The sequence below is a fragment of the Zootermopsis nevadensis genome, unplaced genomic scaffold, assembly GCF_977971745.1.
Source record: "Zootermopsis nevadensis isolate Lab colony 2312 unplaced genomic scaffold, Znev_1.0 Znev_ptg000045l, whole genome shotgun sequence".
In the NCBI taxonomy this organism is placed as follows: domain Eukaryota; kingdom Metazoa; phylum Arthropoda; class Insecta; order Blattodea; family Termopsidae; genus Zootermopsis; species Zootermopsis nevadensis.
Genome location: NW_028259177.1, coordinates 2,828,743 through 2,856,212, shown reverse-complemented (window position 1 = coordinate 2,856,212; position 27,470 = coordinate 2,828,743). Strand labels below are relative to the sequence as shown.

Below are 27,470 nucleotides of genomic sequence, written 5' to 3'. Positions count from 1 at the left end.
GAAGGTTTTGAATTCTAGTTTAAATAGCATTTTCTAAAAGCTTAATGAACCTGCAGTCAGAGGCTTCTATTAAAAGAAACTTATTTTAGAAATTAATATAGCCAGTTAGCTCAGTATGACTATGGACTGGATGACTAGTGTTAGATTCCCAGCAGAGGCAGAGGATTTTTCTACAAGTCCCTGCATCCAGACCAGCCCACCCAGACTTCTTTCGCGTGGGTAGTAGATAGGCCTTTCTGCAGGGGTAAAGCTTGGATAGGGCATGCCGCTGAACAAATCATTCCCATGTAATGCAGAGGTCAAGGACAAATACCAGCTTTATGTCCTGTCCTGTCAAGTGCCTTCATTGTGTGTGGTGGGGAGTTTATTTTCATTGTATGTGTAACAGTCTAAAAGTATACAGGTTGTCGGTCTTCAATTTTGTTTGTTTCAGACTTAAAGGTTGATTACACGATCCCTAACAACCCGACCAGCAAGCGAACATTCAGGGTAAACGCAATTGCTGAATGTCCAGCAAAATTACGGTACGTTCAATCTTTTGTGAGCTACAGTCATATCTTTATGTTCACATGTTTTTCATCAGTAGATAGCTTTGAATGTACAGGAATGTTTCTGACTTCACATGTGCAGTTATATGAAATGAGGAATATGTTAGCTACAAGTTTGCCTTGATGATTTCTACCATCTGCTGAAATCTCTTTGAATTTTTTCCCTGGAAATAGGTATCTGTGTTAAACAGAGAATTCTTTAAAGTGGTAAAAATTCAGTTTCCCTGAGATTGCATTATGAGTATATTTTATGATGTTATAGGAATATTTTGCTTTACATGTAATGTTTTTTGATTATAAAGATTTCAGTTGGATGATGGTCAAAGGATATCAGTTCAAGATTATTTTGCCCATGTCAAGCGTATACAACTGAGATTTCCACTTCTTCCATGCCTTCATGTTGGTTCACTTAAGAGAGAAAAGCCAGTATATCTTCCACCAGAGGTAGAGTACGCGACTGTAATCTTGAGACTTGCAAGGAATGCAGGAAGTCTGAAGTGTTAAAGGCTGACGCCATTTTTCCTCCTTCACCTCAATTCCCCACACCGCAAGTCTCAAGATTACAGTCTTACACTGTAAGAAACCTTATTTTGAATAGATGTAAATCAGCCCCTATAGAAGAGGGTGGGACTGATTACTCCCTGACTGTATTTGGACTGTTTTAAATACAGCTGACATTATTGTCATTTTATGTAGTAGAAGGGAATTTTCCTTTCTGTTTCTCAAATCACTGGAAGGTTTAGATTATAAAGAATTAATTTACTTATTTTGCATGTGTTTGTGTTTTTTACTCATATTTACAGTGCTTAATTTCAAATATTTAAAAACAGAGTTCTAAGAGTATCAGATGTAAGAAAAATATATTTAGTGATTTGTGAACTGAGTTATACAATGATTTATAGAGTTTCTGTATTGTTAGGTTAGTTAAAACCAGGACATATTTCTAGAAAGAATTGGCAGTGCTTTTATGGCATGTCTGACAATTTTAACATGTTTTGACAATCTTTATTTTTTATATTTTAAAGCAAAATTGCTGGTATTCCTTACTGGTGCATGCTGCCACAAAGAAGGCACTGGTTACAGGGGGCTGAAAAGTAGATCAGTTGGGGAAGCAAGAAATATAAGCAGAATTTTATTTGGGATACTCTTGGAAAGCAGTATTTTTTTAAGATTTATGTTTTGGGCATATAACTAAATGATTTCACTTTGCTTGAAACCTGTAATTTACATGAACATGCATTGATAAATTTCATGATATTATGAATCTGCTCTGATCATGCATTGAAATGCAGTTCTTTTTTTACAGTTGTGTGAGTAACAGACAGACTTCTGCAATGATAAGGCATACTGCAACAAGCACTGATACGAGAAAACAAAAAATAATGGACATGGTATGTTATCTTGGTTGTCTTTCTTACTATAGCTGATATTGTTTTCTTTATTTTGTTAAATTACTTCCAGTATGTCTTGTAATCTGAATTTTTGCTTTGTACATAACTTGAACACACATTTAGTTATCATGTTCATAAAATGAAACTCACGCACCAGACGTCAAAATTGGGTGATTAGTACTTCTGCTGAATATTTGGGAGGTTCTTGGTCCAAGGCCTAGCTATTGTGGTTTGAATTTTAGTAATTCTCTTCAACTTCTCCAGGTAAGTGCTGGGATAGTGTTTTAAGACAAGGCCATGACTGGTTACTTCCACATCCTTCACAATTCAAAAGTCTTTATCTCCTCATTAAGCACTATATTCTCTATATAAACTGTGCAATTAAGAAAGTGTTGTGTAATGAGGAGCACAAAACACATTCATTGTGCCAATATTTTCTTACCTATATTGGACTATTTGTATGTTGGACACCATTTCATAAATTTATTGAACAAATACTACAAGCGACACACAATGAAACGACGTACAGATGAAAAAGGTAACCTTCTAATTTGCATCAAGGTAGAGGTTTACGATATGAGAGCCATTCACCACATGGCAAACATAAAAGAATTGTTTTAAGTTCTTGCGTCACTTTGTCCAAGGTGTCGCAACTTCCACTGAATTTGGATATGTGTATCTAATTCATGAAGAATGTGTGGCCGAGGAGGTTAGTAATCTGCATCCCTTGCGTAACCCCATTAGTGTCGGGTCAGGGGTTCTGGGAGGCCACGTGCAAGGCAGGTTTTCATAAAGGTAGTCACCGACTTCCAAACGCCAGAGTTGCAGTACACAATCCTGCCGGAACTAGGAATCCTGTTGTGGAAAATCTTCTGACAGTTGTGGCATTAACCACTGTTGCAATATGTTGAGATACGTGATGCCTGTAATTGTGCTTTCTGCAAAAAAAGATCTGACCATAAACCTTTGTTCTGGATAAATAGCATGTGGCTTTTTGGTACCCCAGATCTGGACATTATGTGTGCTCACACATCTAATCAGCTGGAAAGGTGTGGAGAACCTGAGGATGCCCTTGGGCTTTCTCACCAAGCTTCAGTCCATGGTCTAACCCAAACCCAATCTTGTCCTTGAAGTTGAATTTGTGGGCATCTGTCTGGCATGTTTTTCAGCAAAGATCATTGTTCCATGTATCTCTTATTGTATGAACTTTTATGTTCTGATCATAATTTGTCATGGAGTGAATTATGATTAAGGCCATTTCATATTCGTACAATACACGTTCTTGTAATGAGTATTACGAACCTGATGAACGGTTGAAGTCACAATGTGGGAGGATGGTCCTGTCTCAAGACGCTGTTAAGCCACGATGGCATGATGGCATTTATGTGATCAGTGATCAAACAAACTCCTCATGCTGCCTCCTATCAGTGGTCACATGAATTATTTGTTATGATGTCCATAGCAGCACCGATGACATAATTGTCTATACTAATATCAGTAATATGAATTATTTAAGCTGCAAACTGTCAGTGGCTTGGCAGCCCAGCATAATGTATTAGGTTAATTTGTTGTTATAGTCACATCAGAAGAAAGTATCTTCTGTGGATGGAAGTGAATTAGTGAGCTTTCTAAAAATTAAGTATAGTATTTCTGTGGTGTAATCCGTAACTGTATCACTTTTGCGGATTAAGACGATAAATATGAGTGTGTGTGAAAAGAATAGTTATAGCAAATGGAGGGATCAATTACTATTCCTATATATGATGAATAGCCACGGTGGTCTAGCGGTTAGAACGCTAGCCTTGTAATCCAGGGCTCTTGGGTTCGATTCCCTGCGGTGCCCGAATTTATAACTTGTGTTGGGCAAGGCCGTGGTCTAGGCATCCCAACAATTATTCCATTCACACACAGAAGAAGGCAATGGCAAACCACTTCTGGATCATCTGCCAAGAACGTATATGAACAGGTCCCAGTCCGAGAAAAGGATGCAAGGATCCTGTTCATATGGACCTGTCGTCAGACAGAACACTAAATAAATAAATATTTGATTAAGGAGATAATGTTAAGCAGTGTGTGGTGTAGAGTACACCTTTGGAACCTTTGTGTCTTCCAAAGAGTATTACTTTTCAATTTTGGTGTTGCTTTAACATAAAAATGAGAATGTGAATTATGTGATGAAGTACAATATTAGTGTTGTTTTTGATACCTTCACACACCATATTATTCATTTGATATCGCCACCATTTCATAAAACTTTAATGTCATATCTTATTTTATTTTATTGTTTTGTATGCATTTGATTCTTGCTTTGCAATTTTAATCTATTCCATGGTAGGATCATTGGAATTTATCTGTTCAGTTGCAGAGAGACTATTTTGAAGTGAGAAAATTCCAGTAGTGTGTCAGGACTTATATTGCATGTGTTATTGGACCAGGACTTTTGATAGGCCTTCATATAGTGTGGTCAGCTTTTTTGATAGATAATATCTGAGTTTCATAACCTTTAGGTGTATAATTGAGAAGTGATAAGTAAATATAATGTATATTGAAAGTAGTAATAATTTCATATGATGTGTAGGTGATTGGTTGCGTAGTGTGGATGGACGTGAAGTTACATTCCAAACCATCGACTCAGTTCTAACAAATCTCAGCACTCCTGGTAAGGCAAGCTGTAGTGTTTTGTATAGCATGTGGAACTGCTAAGAATCTGATGTTAATTTATGTTAACAGTTCATGTTTCCCTTACAGGTAGAGCTGAAGTTGCAGCGAGTTGCAGGTCGTGATGTTACAGCACAGTTGTCAGTTGAAAGCCCACCCAAGGTTTGTGTCTTATATGCTCAGGCATTGTAACATTTTGGAAAAGTATTGCGTACAGGGCTTTGAAATTAACATTCATGGACCAGAGTCCTCTTTGAGGACTGATAGTTGCTCAGCTAGTCAAGAAATTTACTACCTTTATGGAACCTGGATGTTTACAAGGACCTGTCACTGTGATGGTGAGCTAGAGGAATTCTCTTCACACCGTTTCTTGAAGTTCCATTCTAACTTTACCATTCCATCTAGGCCTGTATTTTTCAGAAGGTTTATTCCTTATTCTTTCTGACTAATATTTTGTATGAATTATTTATTTCTTTTATGTGCTACGTGTTCAATTTCATCTTGTATCTCGTCCTTAATTTGATCAGAGTGCCCAGTACTGTTGATAAAACTGTTTTTCTGAAAATGTGAGTGCCAGATACAAGTATTAGTTACGTCGTCTGTGCAAGATGTTCCCAAGTGATTCATAATGAGAGATGTGTTGGAAACATGAAAAGTTGCATGTGTCAAACTCAGTACATATCCCAATGCATGTATTTGTCTTTGGCCAAAAATAATTTTAATATAAGTGTTGTGTGGGAGCATGAATGATTAAAAATTGACTTTGTTGAGTCAGAGACTGGTATTTATCAGTGAATGTGCTGCCATAAGCATTTAAGAACTTGAAGGTAGAATGCTTAATTGAATTTTTGAAGCAGGAGATTTGTAATGAGTCATTCGTTTGATGTCAGTAAAGCAAGCAGTTGAACATGGTTTTGATATTTGGAAATTTGGAGTTTGGTTTCTGGGTTGTACTGGTAGACTGAATTCTTAGAAGCAGTCAGTATTTTTTTTACAAAAAAAAATTTGATGCTCTGTTTTAACAGTTTATCATCCATACTTTTTCATAAAGAAACAAGGCGCTATGCCAATACAAACTTCAGCCAGAAAACTAACAATTTCTAAGACAGACAACTTCTGAATGATGCAGTCATGTGATAGCAGCAGGTTCCAGCTCAGCAGCATTACTAATTGCTACACAGAAACATCTGTCTTGTTGTTTATTATTGGATCTTGTATTGTCCCTTTATGGTGGCTGTTGTAAACACATTGCTCCAAATATTTGCTGAACAGTTTTTTGCACATGTACTTCAACCCATATTAAGAGGTCAAAGCCTTTTCCATTTCATCTTGAGTCACATACCACTAGTAAAAATAGTACTGGACTTGTGTAAGAACTTGTTCGAAAATATATCTTGCGGTAGTGTGTAATTTCTGTGGAAAGACTGCATTTTATAATTTTGGAGCAAAAATAATTACTCACAGCGTTTATATTTGATTTCCGTCGAGGCTCTTAATTTTTGAAGGTGGCACATAAATGTATACAAAATTTGTTATGTACTGCTACAAACATCTGCACACTTTTATGTATGTATTTTAATCACGAAACCAAAACTTACTATTACATCCAGGGAATTCAGCAGTCAGATTTGGTGAAACAGCTATTAAGGGACCACTGGTGCTGGTGAACTGAGCTGTGTTCTACAGGAACTCCCAGTAGGAGTGTTATACCTCACACAAGAAGGTCTTACTGAAGGAGGTCCTGAGAACCAGGGTGTTCTGTATTGCTACCCAGCTCCTATGCAGAGCAATACGCTGTGTTCTGCACGAGAAGCCTTCATTACATTGCAGCATCTTCTTCCTGATGTGGCCCCATCTCCGCCAGTGAGGTGAATGTCCATACTGCAGCAATCAACTATATTGAAGTTCAGTAGTAAGTGAGAGAATTATTTCTTCCTTACCATTTTTGGTATTTCTCGCCTTCCCTCACTCCTTTCATCCTGGCTCCTGTTTAAGAGACGTAATCCACTACTGAGGTGGGAACATCCTTGAAGAGGAACCAAGCATATTTGGTACTGGTATCATTTTAGACTTGTGTTATCCCGATTGACATTTTTAATGAAGATGGCTGTCGTCTGGGCTGTTTCGCTGTGTGGTCTGGTAGAAGTTTACTGATGTTTCAGAGGTGCACACTGTCTCCGTCATCAGGACAATGATTCAGCAACCCAGAAGACAGCCTTCTTCATACTTGCCACTGTGAATACCTGAAATCTTACTACATTTTTATTTTTTTTTCTCATTCTTGGTAATGTCAGGGTAGTAACTTCAAATAGACCACAATTGCATATTTCCATATTCTTATATACTCAGCATTAATTTTTATCTTCTCATCGTATTAAACACCAAGTGTGTGTTCCTACTAAGTATGTGTTTTATTAGTATCACCTGCTATGTCCCTTCAGATAGCCAGGATAGCTCAGTTAATAAAGTGACTGGCCGTGGACTGGATAGTCAGCCTTAAGCATGGGCAAGGATTTCTCTCTTTGTCACCATGTTCATATTGGCTCTGGGGTCCACCTACTGACCTCTCATCTAATGGGTAGTGGGTAAAGCAGCCATAATGTGAAGTTCCATTGCCAAGATTAAGAAAGCACGAGTTACATATTTACTTCCTTTCATGCCTTCGTGGCTTGATGCTTAATCACAAGGACATTTAACTTTTTAAATCCGTCCATTTAATTTAATATATATAGCCCAGTTATAATACGAGGCTCGTCCTCAAAGTAAGTTTCCCTGGGGCCGTTTACAGAAACAAAACACAATTTCATGGAAATATTTATTGCAACAGATACAGCAAGTGTCCAGCTATTTTTCAACATATTCGCCACCGGAATTGAGACATTTGTCATACCGTGGGACCAACTTTTGAATACCTGTGTCGTAGAAGTCTGCCGCCTGGGATTGGAACCACTGTGTGACAACCATCTCCGCCTCTCTGTCATTCTCAAAACGCTGACACTGACCGGACAGGAATTTCTTGAGGTGTAGGAAAAGATGGAAATCACTGGGAGCGAGGTCCGGGCTGCAGGGTGAATGATTAAACACCTCCCAGCTGAACTCCTGCAGGAGACTTGCTGTCCGTCGAGCCGTGTGCGGCCTAGCGTTATCACTGACCGCACTTCACAGTCGGCGGGAGCTGGAATAAGAACCTCCATCTTCAACAGCTGCAACGATGCTACTGTGAGAACGCGGGAGGTGCCGTTAGTGCATGCGCCATGCTACGTCATTGCTCTATCACGTACGCACAGTCGCTTCGCGCAATATAAGGTTTGCTAGCTGTGGGACGAGTGGGAAACTTACTTTTGTGGACGCGCCTCGTAGTTTATGAAAATTTATTGCTCCCCCGACAAGTGTGGGGCAGTTACGTGTTCTGAAACACTACAACAAAAGACTGTCTAATTCTTTTTTACATTAGTCTATCGACTAGAGGCTCCTCACCTTGGAGACCTGTTGCGGATATGGGTACGAACCTGCGCGACACCTCATATTACATATCTTGCATTCAGAAATGTTGTTATTTTATCTGAGATTTGGGTATCTCATAGTGGTGAAGGTGTCAGTTGAATCAGTAGTGTTCTGGATTGTATGTGACCGATGATACTGCATGGAGTCACGACCCCGAAGATAAGATTTTTGTGGTGTTTGGGAAAAGTCTACTATTTTCAGAAAATAAAGTCACCTTTTCTTCAAGTCAAAATATTGACAGGTTTTTTATTATTTCTCTGTTTCAAGATTAATGACAGCACTTACTACTGAACCTAGGATCTTTTGTATACTAAACTAATACTATAAGCAGTAGAATAATTTATATAGTGACTTAGGAAAGATTCCTTTTCGTTAAATAGTGCCAGTTTCACCTCTGAGTCAGTGCTTGACTGGACTTGAAAGTTAGTAATTCAACTTTTATTTTGTACTTTTGAAATGTTTCTTATAGGTGTCCCTTGCGTGAAGCTGTGCAAGTAACAGCTGATTTGGTGCACAGCTTACAGTTCAACTGTCAGACCCTTTCACGGTAAGTATAATCAACAGTTGCTACCTTTATTTATTATACAGAATATCCCTGGGGAAAGTGTACGAACTGGAGATGATAAATGAACTGATATTTGTAAGATTTGAGTTTTTAACAAATGGTGAGTATGAAGATTTGTGTCTTCTGGGTTACTGCGCTGTGTAGTCTGGTTGTAGCATAGTTAATTGTAGGTCTTATCTTTTTTGGACAGGAAAGTGTTAAGGGGCTGGATTATGTATGTATGTCCCTGGCAAGATTCATTATCTTATGGTAGACACTGTATCATCAGATTCCTCTGTAGTTGGTTATCTTCATATTTAATGTATACTTATGACTATCAAAATAAGATAACCAGAGATGTTTAATATCTGTTTTTTTGCATCCTATTTTGGTGTAATGTTTTACAAAAGCTTATGGAGATGTGATGTTACCCTTAATTTGGTCTTATTTGAATAATAATTGGTAGAACCATATATTTTATATTCTGATACTTAACTTTTATTAAAGGGACAAGAAATGCTGGTGGTTCTGTTGGAATCTGGAGGATGCACAGTTAGGAATGTACAGGGTACTTTAACTTTTATGCACAAACATACTCGATATACAAAAAATACAATATACAAATATACACAGATATAGTGAGTCTGCTAAATCTGTTTTATAAGAATAACAAGATTCAAAACCTTTCATTGTTCAGGACTGTTGTGTGAGCAAGCAAAATCCTCTGGTCATTCATATGGGCAGTGCGACATGATTCCATGAAATGTGTGCTGGTTAAAAAGAAAGAGAAATTGCATTTACAGGTCATAGGGAAATATGAGAACAGTGATGGATATCCATGAGGCATGTGCTTCTTAGAACACTGGCATCAGTTGCAAAGAATGGTCAGTGATTTTTAGTGATCATTGCATATAATTTGTTTCTGTTCATTGATTTTTCATTTCTTTAATTGACAAATATGATTTTACAGTCCACAAAACTTTGTTGAGTTTACATTTTGCTATGCAGGATGACCTGAAAGTCACTGTGGTTTTAGAAGTCTAGAAACTCTTAACACTTAGAACATATTAAGGAACAAATGCTGAGAAAGAATGTATTAGTAAATTTTTTACATGTCTGTTTTGTAGCCTCTAGTTAATAACTGACTTCAGCCCTTACATTCAGCAGCATCCCTGGAGTTATTGTTTCAGCAGCTGTTTGAGTAATCTAAGTTGGCCACTTGCCCGTTTCACGGGTACGTGGTACTTCGTAGCCCCATATGCCACACCACACAAACTGCAATTTCTAGGCATTGCAATCAAAATCTTTGTGTAAGACTGAGTGTATTGTTGGTTTTGGTATTTGCAGTTATATAACGGCTGTCTTATTTGATATCTTCTTTGAATGCTTTGTTGACCTTTTTGTAGGCATGCCATTACTCGTTTGTTCAGATTTCTCGTACCAATCTCTCGTCCAGTTTTGTTTTTGCTGCTAGGTGGATCTTGGTGGTATGTTTGCCAAAATGTTCATTTGCACACTAGTAACAAGACTCCGATCTCGATATAAAATCTTATGAACAATTTCTGTATCATGTGAGCTGCAGGCGGCCTCACACTTAGGGAGATTCAACGTCGCGTTCAGCCACGTGATGTGGGAATAATGCTTTGTAACTTTGGCTCCGATACCTTAAGAATACAATCTGTCTACAAATCAACTGATTTCTGCAATGACCATTAGACATGTATATAAATATAGGTTATAAGTCTAAAACGTAGGCTGATGATACACATGGTGGTGATGAAATCTGTTATGGTACAATTTACCATTTTAGTAAGTTTACCCTTATTAATACATATTGATCTTTTATGAAGGAGGTCAGAGTCGGAATCACAGATTTTAGTACCGACTCCACAGCCCTGCTAGTAACAGACTTAAATTCAGTTAACCGCAGCATGCATTGTGATTTCACTTGTGGGCTGTCCTTTTGTACCAAAGCATATCATCATGTATGTAAGTCTGATGCAGGAACACATTACTTTGTAATTGGCTCAAGCTTTTGGTTAAATTTTCATTTCAATATTCTGTTTCTTCAGTGTGTATTTAGTTAAAAAATTGAGACGCCTAAAACTCTTTTCGTGAGTGACTTTCTGAACTCTCTTTAATATTTATTAACAAAGTGATACGATATTCTGTTCCCAGTGTATGAAAGGAATGACTGTAGAGATACAGTAGGCTGTAGATTAAGCAGGTTAAAATAGTTTGTGTTTCAACAAATTCATTCTCAAATTTGGAAGAAACATAGTTCTCATGCTATTGAATTTCCAGCATGTATGATTAATTCTTCGTGATGCATATTAGTGAACTGTGATTGTTATGGTTCTGTTACAGATTGGAAGGATGCACTGGACCAGATGTATGTTATGTTGAACAGGCTCAAGACACACTTGCACATATTCAAAAGCTTGGTATTCCAGCTGTAGCTGTCAAATGGTAAACAATGATGTTAAATAAATATGCACTTTAATAACATTACTGAGAACTTCATGTATCAGTGTTATAACTATGGTACTTGTTGAACATTTTCAACAAAGTCTGCACCTCTTCGCTCTTTGAGAGCAACCTTTATTCACAGAAAAACATCAAAATAAATATTTATATATATCATATTGGCTTTTATATAATACAGAATCTTTAGATGGGAAAATTTGCGTCAGTACTACTTGCCTAATTTTATGTCTGCCACCAAGAAATGGAAGAAACTAGTGAAGTGTTACGTATGGAGTGTTGCGCTGTATGGAGCAGAGACTTGGACACTCAGGAAGAAGGAACAGAAATACCTGGAGAGTTTTGAAATGTGGTGTTGGAGAAGAATAGAGAAGATCAGGTGGACGGATCGAGTGACCAACGAAGAAGTATTGAGGAGAGTCAACGAGCAAAGAAACATTCTGCAGGCGATTACACGAAGGAAAGCTAACTGGCTGGGACATATTATGAGAAGGAATGGATTAGTGAGTGATGTCACCGAAGGCCAGGTTGAAGGAAAGAGAGGACTAGGAAGAAGATTGATACAGCTAACCGACGACCTTAAACAAGGAAAGAAGATGACGTTCCAGGAATTAAAGCGAGAAGCCGAGAATAGGGACAACTGGAGAGCTCTTTTTGGGCAGAGCAATGGACCTGTCGTAAGACAGAACACTTAATAATAATAACCAAGCAATGGCTCATCAGAGTTTTACATGGAAAGAAGTAGCCTGTTGGAGATTTATTTTTCATAATTATTTTAATTGATTTCCATTTTAAACATTCTTGGTAATAAGTGAATAAAACAGGCAGGAGTTGACAGTCCATAAGTACTTACTGACAGTGTCACCACATAATATAAAAAAAAAATATTTAGGTTGGCATCAGGGCCACGTCCACAGGTGATACAGCCTGAAATGGTTCCTGTGCGCAAAACATCACCCAATTTTCTTGGGTTTGTTCGGTCTGCTGATCCATCAACTCCGTCTAAACATGCATCACTAGTGAGTGAGTGTACAGTTATTTATCTTTATCCACATTTGTATGAAAATTGGTTTAATCATAAAGTAGTATCTTATATTAATTACCCCATGACTCATTCTCATCCAGTCTATTTTGTTATGTAATGTACTACAAGTAGAAAAACATTAAGTTGAATTTTGTAATTATACTAATATATACTGCAGTTTAATTACAGTGGGACCTGCTTCAGTGTAAAGGCTTTCTTCTAGGGATTGCAACTGAATTCTCTCAGTTTTGGAATATCTTTTGTTTAAAGTTTTGCTCATTTTACAGCTCATATTACTGTGATAGAGGAACCTTATGTGAGAATTTCTTTACTTTGACTTTACTATGACTTTTCCTGGCTCCAAGATAAACATTTTGTGATAAATTTATAGTACAAACAGTGCAAAAACACACACACGTACAGTGTAAAATTGATATTGTTTTACGTACTTTTTTTGTGTCTGCTATTTTAGAGGTGAAATTTCTCTCTTGCTCCACCATTAAATTTGTTGTTTGTGGTTTCAGTATCTCGCACTGTTCTTAACTCTTGTCGTTTCTCTCCATTCATGAGGGTTAGAGTTTGAATCCCATTTTATTTAATGCCATATTTTTAACTTCTTAGGTTATGTAGTTTCAGATACCAGGATGATCTGTGAATGATGAATTGGAAAAAATGTGAAAGAAACTGGTCATGGCTCCTAAGGGAGAAATTGAGAAAAATGTGTAGAAGGTTTGCCTCTTAATTCCATCTCTCTAGAAACTGTAGAATCAGCTACTTTTATTAGTAATCTGTTTTCTCTGTAGGTGGTAGTTCTATATCTCTTGGTTCTCCTTATGGCAAGAAACCAGTGGAAGTGACATCAATACTCGAGCATCGGACAGAGGACTGGTGTTCACTCCTTCAGGTATTTGCACTTACTGATCTAGTTTATCTAGTATGTATTAGGTGCTCTTTTTTCAGTTATAAATTAGATGGAGTGTGAACTTGATCACTCACCCCTCACTATTGGTATGGAACTTTTATCTCCATGTTCATATAACTTCATCTGAAGATGCTTGAACATAGGAAATACTTAAGTCACGATGATTCCTAGTTTAATGAAAATAAAATGGACTTAATATGAAAGACTGTTAAGATGCTGACATGTACAGGTCTCTCAGTACAAGGCTCAACTTCGGAGGATTCAGCCAGCCAGGCGACCAGTGTAGTGAGTGAAGAGGCTGTTCCTATACTAGGTCGACGAGCAGAGAGAGAGAGCAGGGTAGTCGCCGTGGTAGCGATACAAGTGCCACGCTCACATTCAGAACGATCTGACAACTCAGATTCAGACTGGGAGCTGCGGCAGGTGTGTAGTGATTACAGCCACAGTTGCACAAGGATTGCAGTACTTCTGCAGATAAACTTCTTTATTTGTGGACTTATACTAAAATTGCTGTTTGAACTTAATTCTGTCCATGAAATCTTTCAATTTGCTATTCTGATATGAAATTACTTTTTAGCACTGATGTTGCTAAGATTAATTGTTTTTGGTTTTGTGAAGTGATTCAGTAAAATGGTCTTGATTAATTTTTGGAACAATCTGATTTTAACGTGTTTATCGTTGAAATAAATTGAGCAGAAGCCGTAACAGGGATGTATGAAATTTATTTTTTTGTTTTATTGCCACAGAACAAAATTCTAAGGTTAATGGATTCTACTTGCCTTGAGAATTCAGTTGTTAGTCAGCTTCCTGTCATTGTTAGCTGTTTTTAATTTTGAGTTCTAATTTGCATTTTGGTTGTTTGTGCGCCTGACATTGACAGTGTTCTTTCTACTTGGAACTTGATCACTGTCTTCAGTAGTAATGTTACTAAAAATAATTTAATAATTTTGTCTAATTTTACGGTGGACTCTGAATAGCCAGTTTGACTTGTCTGACATGGGACAGTCTTTGCTTAATGACATCAGTTGATATATTACCTTCAAAGTAAGTGCATGTCCTGGATTGGAAAGATAAAAAGGACATTTCTGTTACATCATATCATTTCGTGATTTGAAAGTGGTGGCCGAGAAATCAAAATGGAGTGTAATATTGAACCAAGATGTGCAGTTAACTATAACCACGCCTTGGGAGAGGTAAGCTTTAGTGATTAAAATATAGAATCATCCCTGATTGGAAGGGAAAGGGGACTAAAATAGTACAGATCTTGCATACATAGTGTACAACTCATCACAGGGGAAGTTTCATAATCTGAAATTCAGATTGCCATAGTTCAGACATAGAGGAAAAAGCTACTTTACTGTTCAGTGCAAGCGTAGACAGGTCCTTCATAAATCCAGTACTACAGAGGTTCTACAGAATGCATTTCATTACAAACTCTTGCCCAGTTAGCAGTATCAAGGCCGCCAAAAAAAAAATAAACGACACCACTGATTTGTGCCGAGGTCGTGAAGTTGTTCTGTGTCTTGAAAACTGTTTCGAGGCATTTCACCTCAAATTTAACTTATAAATTTTGTGAATTCCACATCATAAAATAATTATGTCAGTGTCTCCATTCCAAGTAGCATGAGATTCATAAAAAAAGTATACAAAAATACATGGCGCCACAAATTATAAGATCACAGTTGACACATCTTCACTGCTGTGGGAACCTTAATCTTGGATAATTCCAAAGTTATTGCAGTTTCTTTGCAGGTCTACAGATGAGCCGAGGTATAACACAGGTCATTTATATGCCTAGATCGAGGGTTCAGACATGTATGGTGGCCTAATTGTAAGATCAGTGGGCATGGATTACTTTGTGCGTTGAATGGTATACAGTCCAAGCAATATCCACACAGAATGGATGGAAGAATATATAGTGTTGTTTAGCATGATGATGGACTTTGATATGCATAGTTCTGGTTTATTACTTGAAGATTGAAACATGTTGAATTGACATGAGTCACTTCATTTTCAGATTAACTGCAGGTGATGGAAATATCCTGTTTCATTATGTACATCTAGACATCACTGAAGGAATCTTATTGTGTCCTCCTATTAACAGAGAGCAGGTGCAGTCAGAGAGGTTGCAAGAGATCCTTCATAACTTCAGACGCAGTTGTCAAGTGATACATGACCTGCTGTACAATGCTGTTCACTTCAAGGTATTGTCTGCGTAGAAATCTGATTACTGTTTGTATTGTATTCTGAATGCATCACTGCTAGTTGTTTGAATTCAAATTTAAACCTGAAAATGCATTTTCGTTTCCATAAAAAAATGCTTTTATAGAATGTATGTTGACAACTTGTATTTTGATTCACCAATACTTGTACTGTGATTGATCTTTCCACATTTGTGCAGAGTTGCAAGCAGGAACTGTTGAGGACATTTTAGACATCTTCAAGAAACAGTTGCTGCACTGGCTCTCAAGAAAGTTCTTCTGTATAGAATAAATCTGATTTGTAATAATTTTCAAGGCTATAATGTGCTATTCCATATAAATGTCTGGATACTGTTGTTTATAAACATATTGTAACTATGATTCATTTCGGAACAATTGTTTACTTTAATCCGTCTTATCACAATATTTAAAATTTCTTATAATTAAGATAATAAAATATCATTGATGTTCCATATCGATTGATCGATTTACATTTTGGAACATTTACACAACATGTTTCAGTTTTTATTGACCCACACCTATACGAAGACAGTAGTACTTCTGGACATATTGGAACAATCACTCCTACATCTTTGACCGATATGTACATCTGATAAAATTTAAGAAAAGACAACACCTCGCCCAAAAATGAAAAAACAAACGTAATGAAACATCACCAAATGGAATCATATTTGAGTTTTAAGTTTGTAGATATTTTACACCTGATGATGGTTTTATAAAAACTGAAACATGTTGTGTAAATGTTCCAAAATGTAAATCGATCAATCGATATGGAACATCAATGATATTTTATTATCTTAATTATAAGAAATTTTAAAATATTGTGATAAGACGGATTAAACTAAATAATTGTTAGAATATTCACAATATGACGCAATTACACTATCTTACTTCATTTCAGAAGCTTATGGGCCAAGAAATATCCAAGTCTTTAATTAACAAGTCTTTGGTTGCAATTAAAGAGCATGGAGTTCTTTTTTGAGTGCACAACAAATGACGGAGAGTGCACCAAAAAGTCTGGACATTTGGGCTGTATTACCTGATGGCAGAAACAGATCCAGTTTCTGAAATGTAGTTATAAATCTTAAGATGACAGACAATGCCCAAAACAAATTTTGTCATCAAAAATGTTTAGGTTGTTTTGTTAATGTAGTTTTTTTAAAATTCATATGTTCGGAAATGAAGTAAATCTGTACGTTATTTAAATAGTATGGAAAGCCTTAATGACCCCTGTGTACTGCTTTGTGGAGTCGTAAATTTGACATTGAATGGAAGTTCTTAGGACCATTTTGTAAATAATTTGTTAATGACTGCTTTCATATATGTGAAGGGTAGCATAGTGAGAGTCATGCTGTAGGCATTGTGTTTACCCTGACCAACTCCATGGAACAGTCTTCTTTGAGAAGCTGATGGCACTTAGGAGATCCAGAAATTCCTGACCTGAAAGTTTATTACTAGAGCCTGCCACTGGATTCTGTCCTGAGACAGTTCAATTCAACACATAGTCAAAAACCCTAGTTCTTTATGATCCATTTTATTATTATCAACCCTTTTATGCCTCATCTCATGATAACATGAAGTAGGAATTATACAATAAGGAATTATTTTCTTGTTCCAGACAACTCTTCTTTACCCCTCATCCAAGGGAGGTTTATGTGTGTTACCATGACTCTGCCCCACAAAATATGATTGAAATTGCATTTAGACTTGGTCTCAGCGCTTCAGGCTAAGGAAAGAAGTGCCATAGGAAATGGAATTTTGAATTGCAGAACTGTAAGGTATGTGAAAAGAAATGTTTGAGAAAACACAATCCATTTGCGAGATAAAGATTCTGACGGTGACGAATATGAATATGGCTGTACCCTGGAGGTAGTAGGCACCTCTGAAATGTCAGTATCTACCAGACTATACAGCACATCCCAGATGACAGACATTTGAGAATGAAGTTCAATGTGTAACTTTGACTTTTGGGCACAACCTGCCTCAGTTGTTAAAGATCTTCCAGCTTTTTGGCAAGCACTTTCCACCTTCAGAGTGATTGTATGTGGATGTTATTACTGATTGTAGGAAATTAAGGTGTAAGGCTGTGATGGCATCCAGTGACTGATCATATAAAGTTTTATAAAAGAATTTTAAACCTATTCAGAAGTTGATGGTGATCTCATATCTGTAATTTTCCTTATAAAGGAATTGACATTCTAGTTCAGTTGAAAATTGTTGTATAAATGACGTTCCATATAGGGATAAATACTCTTAATTTCTTGGCTAATTGATTTGGACAAATTAAATGTTTCTACTGGATTAGAAACATTTTATTTCTTGGTTTCACACTGCTTTTTCCAATCTTCATAAACTTGGTACATTTTCTCTGCTGGTTTAGTGTCATCTATATGTGCTGTAGGTTCCTTATTTTAATTGCATCTTTACCTTGGAGCATGATAACTAATGTATAAGAGGTTATCATAATGTTACTGGAAGTTTTAAAAATATCAGTGATCTCATCATTTATGGTCTGATATATCTGCTGTCCTGTCTCACAGACAAGTTTTGCAAAATATCTGCAATATCCCTGACAGCTTTATAGTATGGCATGGTACTTATAGCCAGTGTTAAACATTTATTATGGTATTTGTATTTATTTATTTCAGGAATACCACAGCAAAATATGCTTAGAAACTAAATAGAAGTATTACAGATTAATTGTACAATCGAAATCAAACGAAACATAATAGAAGGCTGCCAATACTTTGCAAGTGGAAGACAATGACCAGAAAGCATCTTGAAAGAAACTGCTTTTATGATAAAGTAAGTGGTTATACAGTATACCATAATTTTGAGACACGGTTAAGAAGAATTTTTTGTGATGAAGAAAACATAGTGATTGATATCTGCAAGGGAAAGTTGAAAAGTAAAGGCATATGAAATGTTTCTCAAAGCAATTGGTACAGCAACATATCTTGTAACCCACAGGTTAGAAGCTTCTTATAAGGTGGCAACTGACTTGTAACATTTGCCTGTAATGTAACGTGTTGCAAATCGAGCATTACACAAGTGAAGACAGCGAACGGAGCCGCTCGATGCGAGCCGCTCACGCTCGCGGGCACTCCATCGTGTTGTCGGTTTTTTTGCTACGTTACAAGTCAGTCAGTCAGTCGAGCGGCGTCGTAACGAGCATTCACGAGTTCTTTAGATAAGAGTAGCGTATTAAATGAAACAAAGATAACACAACCTCCACGTCCGACATATTGAATGAAATGAATGGAGCACACATGAGCACAGTCGAGCCGAGCGTTCAAAACGAGCATTCGATGTGCCTCACCAGTTGTGGTGTAATGTAACATGCTCGCCGCGAATGTTACATTACGAGTAAATGTTACAAGTCAGTCGCCACCTATAGGCATAATAAAGCAGGGGAAGAGATATACTGTACAACCTACAAGAAACAAAAGCCTAAAAACTTTGCACTGGGATTATTAAAGAACTCCCTTTAGCTACCTTTATGTGAAGTAAATCTTAGATTTGTTCTGTTATTTGTCAGTATATTTCCATTAAACAACAGTACATCAAAATGCCAGTTATTTGTACACAGACTGTTACATTTTATATCTTAATTGTGTCATGTTTGTGTTTTATTGATACAATGTTTTATTTTCCGTCTATACACAAACTTAAAATAATGTTGTTTAAAATTACTTAAAATTATAACATTTTCAGTAGATACTGCATCTTGTTACATTTTTTGTATCGACGACATGTTTCAATGTGTATCACATCATCATCAGGTCCACCAATTTTAATACATTTTAAAAACTGTTGTACATTTTGCGTTGCGTTTATTGATTATTTTGATTTGTTTAATTTTTAAGTTTTTTGTCTCTTCCTTTAAATTTTGGAGGTTGTACTTGGATGTTTTATATCTGTAAAATTAATTTTCAAATCGTGATTTTGGATATTGACTGTTACATACTTTAATCTATATTCTGTTGCTGAAATTGAAGGTGTGTAATGTGTATGATGTATTCTTCCAACAAATAATCTCCAGTATGATCCGTCGGTGATTGCTATCTTGAATTTGACATGAACCACCGCTTAACTTTAAATATCTTAACACGCAAGGCACAGATCACCAGTCCGATATTTTTCCTGTACCATTCCACATTGTATCGAATGTGGACTTTGCAGTTCTTGTCTAGAAAAGTTTTATAGAATATGGACATTTCATCAGCAGTTAAAATTTGTTTATCTGTTCCTGAAGTTTTGTCTGATGGAAGGTTGGCATCAATGAATTCATTTCGCTCCTGTTAAACAGAGACATTACCTTGGTTGGTTGAAGACTGTTTTGATCAACTAAAGGAAAGACAACATTTTAATGGCATAAACCCTGTCATAACAAAATTATGGAGATTAAGTTAATAGTCACCATACCAACATTAATGATCCACAAAGTATGACTGTTCTTCCTAAAGCACATATATGTTACGTGAAGCCAGTTTTACGTAATAAAGGAAATGAGTTTGCATGCCTGTTCAAGCAACGTACTTGAAACAATATAGCGAATCTGTCGCTGATGCATGGTGCATCTTTGTGTCTCTCTTTCCACCCATCCAGTCTACAATTCAATTGCATATACCACATAATAAAGTCTTTGAAGAATTTGGTATTAATGTTTATGGAGTTTAGTGGTGAAGTAGGAGAGGCATTAGACATACCTACTTTTTCATAGGACTGGCACTTCTGTGTACAATATGGAACATAACAAAGTAATTCATTTGTAGATGAAAGGACTAATGAGTAGTTATACAAGTTGGAAAGTATTATAAAAGTCAAACAAGTATATTTCTTTAACTATTCCTCTGACTGTATATCGACAATATAACTGTGACTGTACCGTAATGAAACTTTGATTGTGTTTTATCCAAAAAGGCTTCATTCAACTTCTGAACTTCTTCTCTACGAACACAGAACTCCTTTTCAGTTTCATGTTCATTTCTTGGTACATGGAAAACAATTGGTCGTAGATTTGATATAGGATCTAGTGGTCCTACCATATCATGTGTTGTTGGTTTGGGCGATGCAGATTTTGGAGGAATGTGTTCCACACTAAAATGAAATATTTTGAAAATTATTACAAAACTTGTGTAAAGAAGAACTTTCAGTAGCCAGCTGCATAAATACGTCTATACGGAAGGGTCATTCGGCAAAAAGCGTAACGAAGATGTGTAACAAAGTTGTGTAAGAAGATTTCTGTCTTCTGGGTTATTGCGCTGTGTAGTCTGGTCGATGTTAACCAACGTTTCAGAGGTCATACTGCCTCCGTCATCAGGGCGGAAATCTTCATATTCACCGCTGTGAGAACCTCAAGTCTTACAAAGTTGTGTAAGTTCCTTACCAACAATGTGTAAATATGGACTGACAACAATGGTCAGCTTTTATAAGAACTCCTATGTGCATTGTTATGTTACCTAAGAAACTAATTGTTTACTTGGCAATGTTGTGTTACATTACTGCCATCAACAGCCCGCTTTAGTTATTGTGGAAAGAGCTGAGCTCTGAATCGCTTGTAGAAGAAGTGTGTCGTAGACTAGATAATTTTGTGCTGGTAAAAACGTTTTAGAATATCACAAGTACTTATATAAGAATTATTACATTACAGAGACATATTTACATCAGATTCTCCAGAACCGTGGTTCCACCGTCAACTTTTTTATAAACACTTTGCAACAGTGATGTCTATGAGCACATATTTACCATTTGATAAAATATTGGTTCAACTTGTGGTAAATACAACTGTTGTGTCAGGATATGGGTGACAGAAATGTTGAATTAAGGGACAAACTTCAGATCCTTCAGTCTTGACTGTAGCAAAGTAAATCATGGGAGATGGGAATTTGATGTTATCTGTGGCAGGTAACTTGGAAAGTTTTGGGTTTGGGGGCATGAGCAAACATGTTGGAGATCACATCAGTGAGTACGCTGACAACCAATAAAAAGCATGAGACTGCACAGAACTGTATGCTTGGAGCTGATAACAGTTTTTCCTTGCACACAAAAGGTAGCTAGGTTACTTCTCAAACTCAAGTATATAAATGCCAAATTTTAAGCACAAACTGAACCAGGGTATATATCCAAAACCCAGCCAAGTGTGTTTATATGCTCTGTGTATATAGAGCATCATAAAAATTTAAAAAGTTGGCCAAACTGTGGTGGCATTGCCAAATTCGATTAAGGAAGTGATGTTATACACCTTCATCGATTAGACTCTCCGACCTGTTCCGATTCAAACAGTTCTAAACTTTGAATCTTTATACATTAGGCAGGACCTTTGGATGAACTGACTTCGAATACCCGGTATAAACTTTCTCATGTGTTTCTCGATTATCATAATCTACCAGGTTCCGGAAGGTCATACATACCGTCTCGCCTAATATTATTCTCGTCATTGCTTCAGATGTTTTCTTAATACCACTACGTATGTCATGGGGAAACACTACTGGATTATTAACATGATAAACACAACTAAAGAAGCCTCAATAGTGACAGAACAACCTATAGAAAGAACCTGTACCTTGGATTCATTGAGTCTTATATTATTGAATGCCACTTCTTCAACTGCACAGGTTACACAGCACTGAATGGTAGGGAAACAAGTGGGAGGATTCAGTTGTGGACTATTTTAAGTTTAAATATGGAATACCTGAAAGGACTAAGGAAAACCATAAAAACACCGGTCACGAAGACTGGTCTCTAGTTCCAAGATTTAAATACAGGACTTGCGAAATATGGAGCAGGAATGCTAATCACTGAAAGTCAATAACGGAGTTTATCAGTTACACATTTAAATAAATCACAACTTCAAAATGGGATTGGTAATACCACATTTGGATCTTAAACGACAGAAGAAACAGGTCCCAGAAAATGGTGTTAGTAAATTTTATACTTACGAATCATTTTCATCGTGTTTCAGATCTATGTCAATATCCAAAGAGTCTGGTTCTTCATTTATCTCTACTTTCAGCTCATCTTTAGATTCGTCAATACTATCATCACCATCGTCATCATGAAAATTATCATTATCATCTTTAACATCACCAGTCTTTTCACATTCATCCTGTAACAACACATTTACTGGTGAGCAATGCCCCTTGTACACCCACGGAAATAAATGTTAGGGTTGAACCTGGTACATGCATTTCTGAGAGTCATGCAGTATCTATAATAATGCCCGTGCATCTGAGTTGAACATGTTATTGAAGCTCTGATAATAAGATGATGGTATCGAGAGCCATCACAGGGTTTTGATTCCCTAACACACCTTCCTCAGAACATTATTGGTATCGGCAGACAACTTAGCATGAGCGTGACATCACAAAACTAGGAAATTGATAGAGATTCTACTAGTAACTGAAAATGCATCTGATTATATACTCAACTGCATGACCTCAACTCCTATCGAGAACTGAAACCCGAGATAATTGTCTTCAACATGGTGCGGCCAAGACTGGCATCACGACCACTATGAACCACCCATAATGGTCACTCGTGGGCCGACTAGTCTGCCCATACTTATACCTCATACCAGAGTAATACGAATTAAATGGACTGTGCTGAGAACTGCAATACATGTGGAAAGGTGAAAGAGTCTTAATTTCATATTCATCACTGAAATGACTAATCACATAGAACATAACCTAAATGAAAGTTATAAATCATTCTGCAGCTGCGTTGTAAGTGAAGGTGAGATGCCCTTTCTACGGACAGCGGGAGTATAAGTAAGCGAGCAGCAAGCTGGCAGCTGAATTGATAGTGAGGTCAAGTGGAAGGATGTGCTTGGAGCCAAACCTATTGCTTCAGTTGACGATATTAGTAAAAAGAAAGATCACACTGACACTGACTAAACAAATCTAACCTATCCCACTATTTTTAAGTACCTACATTAACACAGCAATGTTTCTACCAGCATGGTTGCAGCTTCAGAGTTTAGGACCATAAAAACTCTAAATATGCTTACACCCATAATAAATAATTTAATTTCAAAACCTTTTACTTATTTAATTTTAAAAAACTCAACAACTAATTGGCAATGCAAAAGTATTTCATTCACCTTTATGAACAATCCATCCAGCTGCCACATCAGGTAACATGTTGCGGCAGCACGCAGTTAAACGTCATAATTAAAGAAGGTGACTATCTTCTGCGTTGTAGCCCCATGAAGTCTGGTAGAAGTTTACCAATGTTTCAGAGATCATTGCTGCCTCCATCATCAAGGCAATAAGTGCCCTGATAATGGAGTCAGCAAAGACCTTTGAAACATTTGTAAACTTATGTATAGAATGAAGCTTTCGAGGCGACTGAAACTGACGAAAAACTCTCGGGTTACGAGCCGTGTCAAGTGGCTGAATGATGAATAAACCGAATCGGCAGGCAGAAGATGTGGTTTTTTTGCCATTCAGACACGTGACGCGGCTCGTAACCCGAGAGTACTTCATCAATTTGTAAACTTTTACCAGACTCACGGTGCTACAAGCCAGAAGACTCTTTGGACTCACTGAAATGAAAACCTCAAATCTTACTCATAATTTAAATCTGACCAGCAGTCTAACAATGGGAGTTTAAAACCACTACAACCAGACAATAATGGTTCACATTATTAGGCACACAATATATGGCAAGAAATAAAAATATATGTGATTTGGTATTAAAAAATAAATATATAAAACAGAAATAAAAATAAGAATATTAACAGTTAAATCCAGACTGCATGAAGGCAGAAAGTGGCCCTTGGTAGCTTGGGGCCTGCATATGGCCAAGCTCCCCCCACTCCATAATATATACACCTCTTGTTATTTAGTGAATTTATAAGCACAAAATGTTGAAGTATGAATGTTTTGTTGTTTACCTGAACTGGCATTACCAGCGGTTATGCAACGTACCCTCAGAGTATAATTTTGTCTGAAGGAAGAATAATACTGACAACAAGATATTATAATAATTATTAAGAAATTTGATGCTTTATATAAATCTACAAATATATCAGAATTACAACATTTCAGTTCCAGGATATTTTGAATATGCCTTTATAATGAGTGACAAATGTAATTTAACAGTACATGCAGGTTTAAAAAGTGATTTTCACCTTTACCAAAACCAACTCTGGTTTCGGCTTCACAGCAAACTGACGCAGTGCAGCATCTGAACTCTCACATTTCTGATTGAAGGCATACCACCTATCCAGTTAACGAATACAATGACGACATACTCTCGAAGGAAGACCATCACCAGCCACAACCTAGTCAAAGTATTTAGGTTAAACAAGCATCAATTGTAAATCAATCCTCTACTTTCATAAATAAAGTCTTGAATATTGTTCATAACATTCCTTATCAATGTAGGAATAATTTTACAATCAAAATCTTTTTTAATGAACACCAAAATTATATCAGGTTTGACAGTTCATGAATGTTTCACCATTACCATCAAGAAATTAATCAGTAAAGCACAAGGTTGAGAATACTATGAATAATTATTAGAAACCTCTTATCTTGTCCGCCACTTTTAAGATTACAAAAATCATTCGCCGAAACACATGATTACTACACATACATTAATCAAGTTTTCAAACTAACCTTAATAGAAACACACATCATTATTCTAACTGGCAACGGAACCGGTTGTTCCTTTGTTTGGGGTGATTAAAAGATGTGTACCATCACTCCCTCTTTCGACATACACAACCGGCATATTTTAAGTGGGTTGGTACTGCTCATCTTTCTAAAATATATATTAAAAATGCTAAAACAACAATTCCAAGCATTCACTTAAACACCACGGCCGCCATCCTTAATAACACACAGGCTTGCATCAAAGAGAAACGACAGGAATAAAATTTCCCTACAAACGAATTTTTCGATTTCTATACTGTAATCTTTCCTGTATGCGAATAGGTTGTCAGATGTCATGCCATAAGTACTGCTATAACAGCTTTTTTCAATAATTATATATATACATATATAATATATTGTTATGTAAAATCCAGACACACGTTCGTGTATGCTTATACGTGAATCAGTTCTTCTTCGACAGGTTTCTGTGTTGTGTACCTGAATCTAATGTATTAATCAATGTATATCAATTTAAAATCTCGAATAGGTTTCAGATTTTAGAAACGTATAAATATAACGAAAGTGTGGATATCAACAGGGAGTGGGAAAATGTCAGAAACTGGATCAAAATTTCAGCCAAAGAGAAACTAGAATACTACAGGAGAATGTAAAATAAACCGTGGTTTTATGAAGAGCGTTCAAAATTAATAGATCGAAGATGGCAAACAAAATTTCAGTGGTTGCATGACCCAAAGAAAACCAATAAGGATAACTCTTTCAGCCCCAGAGGTTTCGTGGCGTAACCACAGTTTCGAAAATCAATTTATCAGTACCCTGCGATTTCTTCACGAAACCCACTGGAACATAGAGCTGCCATCTTGTATCCATCCACGGTACTCAGTACCTTTGAAGGCATGCTTCAGCCATGTGAAAAAGCATTGCCACTACATAGTTGGTTGTGTTGGAACCTGTAAGCTTTTGATTTTGTGTCAGTGCTATTTGGAATAATTAGGTGAGTGTTTTGTAATAATCCTACTGGTTATATTATATTGTCATGAATTAATTTATATATTATCATTGGTTTAAATGTGAGATGCTTTACAATATTGACAGTTATGTTTGGTTTTAAGTTTTAACCAGTGGGATTACTGAACATTTCCATTCTGTTTTCCTCCAGAATATCATGGCATCAGGAAGGTTTTTGAAAGGGGGGAAAACTGACTCACAAATTAATAATGGCAGTATTTGATGAAATTCCCAGTGAACTAGAATCAGGCACTTCAGATGCCAGTAGTTAAACTGAAGATGTCATTACAGACATATCAGACACTTGTGAATCTCCTATTGATATGTTTCATTCTGTGTTTACACATGCCATTATAAATCATTTAGTGTTTCAAACAAACCTGTATGCTACGCAGAAGCAAGGTGGTGGCCTACAATTTCAACCAACAGGTAAAGACATTAAAAAAATTATTGCTATCAATATCCTTATGAGAATTAAAAAACTGCCAAGCTATAAAGACTATTTGTCATCTGATGAAATGATTAGGGACACTTTTGTAGCTTCAGTAATGAGCAGAAATCATTTTGAATGGTTCCTTGGCCATTTACATGTGAATTACAATAGCGATCAGCCACCAAGAAACGACCAGAATTATGACAAACTCTACAAGATCCGTCCATTGTTAGAAATGTTGTCCACGACATTCAAGGACTATTACAAACCATCAAAAGTTCAGTCAATCGATGAATCAATGATTCGATTCAAAGGGAGCTCCAGTCTCCGCCAATTCCTGTCTCAAAATCCCATAAAGAGGGGGGTAAGAGGTAAGGGTATGAGCAAATGACAGTGAATATGTATCTGAATGTCAGATATATACTGAAAAAATAGGCCAGACAACAGAAAACATTTGGGAGCTAGAGTGGTTCAGGATCTAACAAAACATCTTGAAAGAAAAAAAGCCATCAAGTTTATTTTGACAAGTATTTCACATCTGTACCACTCATGAAGATCCTTCAAGAGAAGGGAATTTATGCTTGTGGGATTGTAAAGAAACAACGAGGAGGGATGCCAAAAGATTTCAAGAATGAGAGACACATGATAAGAGGCGAATTTGATGTTAGGAGCAGAAGTTGTGGCATTACTGCATCACTATGGAAAGACAGAAAGGGCATTCTGTTTCTGTCAAACTTTCATGATCCAAGAAGAATAAAGATGGGACCTCAGAGGGAATTTCACGTCTGTCTTCTGGGTTGTTGCGCTGTGTAGTCTGGTCGATGTTAACCAACGTTTCAGAGGTCATACTGCCTCCATCATCAGGGCGATGAGTCTGAAGATTTCTCTCTTCTGGGTTGACGCGCTGTGTAGTCTGGTCGATGTTAACCAACGTTTCAGAGGTCATACTGCCTCCGTCATCAGAGTATGAAGATTTCTGTCTTCTGGGTTGTTGCGCTGTGTAGTCTGGTCGATGTTTACCAACGTTTCAGAGGTCATACTGCCTCCATCATCAGGGCGATGAGTATGAAGATTTCTGTCGTCTGGGTTGTTGCGCTGTGTAGTCTGGTCGATGT

At 36.8% G+C, this 27,470-nt stretch overlaps 1 protein-coding gene and 1 pseudogene across 7 annotated transcripts; one reads left to right on the top strand and one right to left on the bottom strand.

Moving 5' to 3' along the window:
- The first annotated feature begins 433 nt into the window (after positions 1-433).
- On the top strand, positions 434-16,909 carry LOC147871647 (uncharacterized; annotated as a pseudogene).
- A 1,906-nt stretch (positions 16,910-18,815) lies between these two features.
- Positions 18,816-25,197, bottom strand: LOC147871646 (uncharacterized). 7 transcript variants are annotated; one of them, XR_015538540.1, is made up of 5 exons: positions 24,921-25,180; positions 23,399-24,583; positions 22,239-22,405; positions 20,007-20,397; positions 18,816-19,595 (listed from the first exon to the last, which is right to left on the bottom strand). XR_015538540.1 is itself a non-coding variant. In XM_087360554.1 (5 exons), the coding sequence occupies exons 3-5, from the start codon at positions 23,426-23,428 to the stop codon at positions 20,139-20,141; spliced, it is 456 nt and encodes a 151-aa protein (XP_087216680.1). In that variant the 5' UTR covers positions 23,429-23,842; positions 24,431-24,583; positions 24,921-25,179; the 3' UTR covers positions 18,816-20,138. The 7 variants fall into 7 exon arrangements, 4 of the variants coding, with proteins under 4 accessions (XP_087216680.1, XP_087216682.1, XP_087216679.1 ...); XR_015538541.1 differs by having other exon boundaries at positions 20,011-20,397; XM_087360554.1 differs by having other exon boundaries at positions 18,816-20,397; positions 23,399-23,842; positions 24,431-24,583; positions 24,921-25,179.
- Between the last annotated feature and the right edge of the window lie 2,273 nt (positions 25,198-27,470).

Excerpts from the sequence above, each read along its gene's own strand:
- LOC147871646 (XM_087360553.1), bottom strand. The coding sequence starts at position 23,428 with ATGTGGCAGCTGGATGGATTGTTCATAAAG. Across the intron at positions 22,406-23,398 it reads TGGATGGATTGTTCATAAAG|GATGAATGTGAAAAGACTGG; the intron begins GTGAATGAAATA and ends GTGTTGTTACAG. Across the intron at positions 20,398-22,238 it reads AAACACGATGAAAATGATTC|TGTGGAACACATTCCTCCAA; the intron begins GTAAGTATAAAA and ends ATTTCATTTTAG.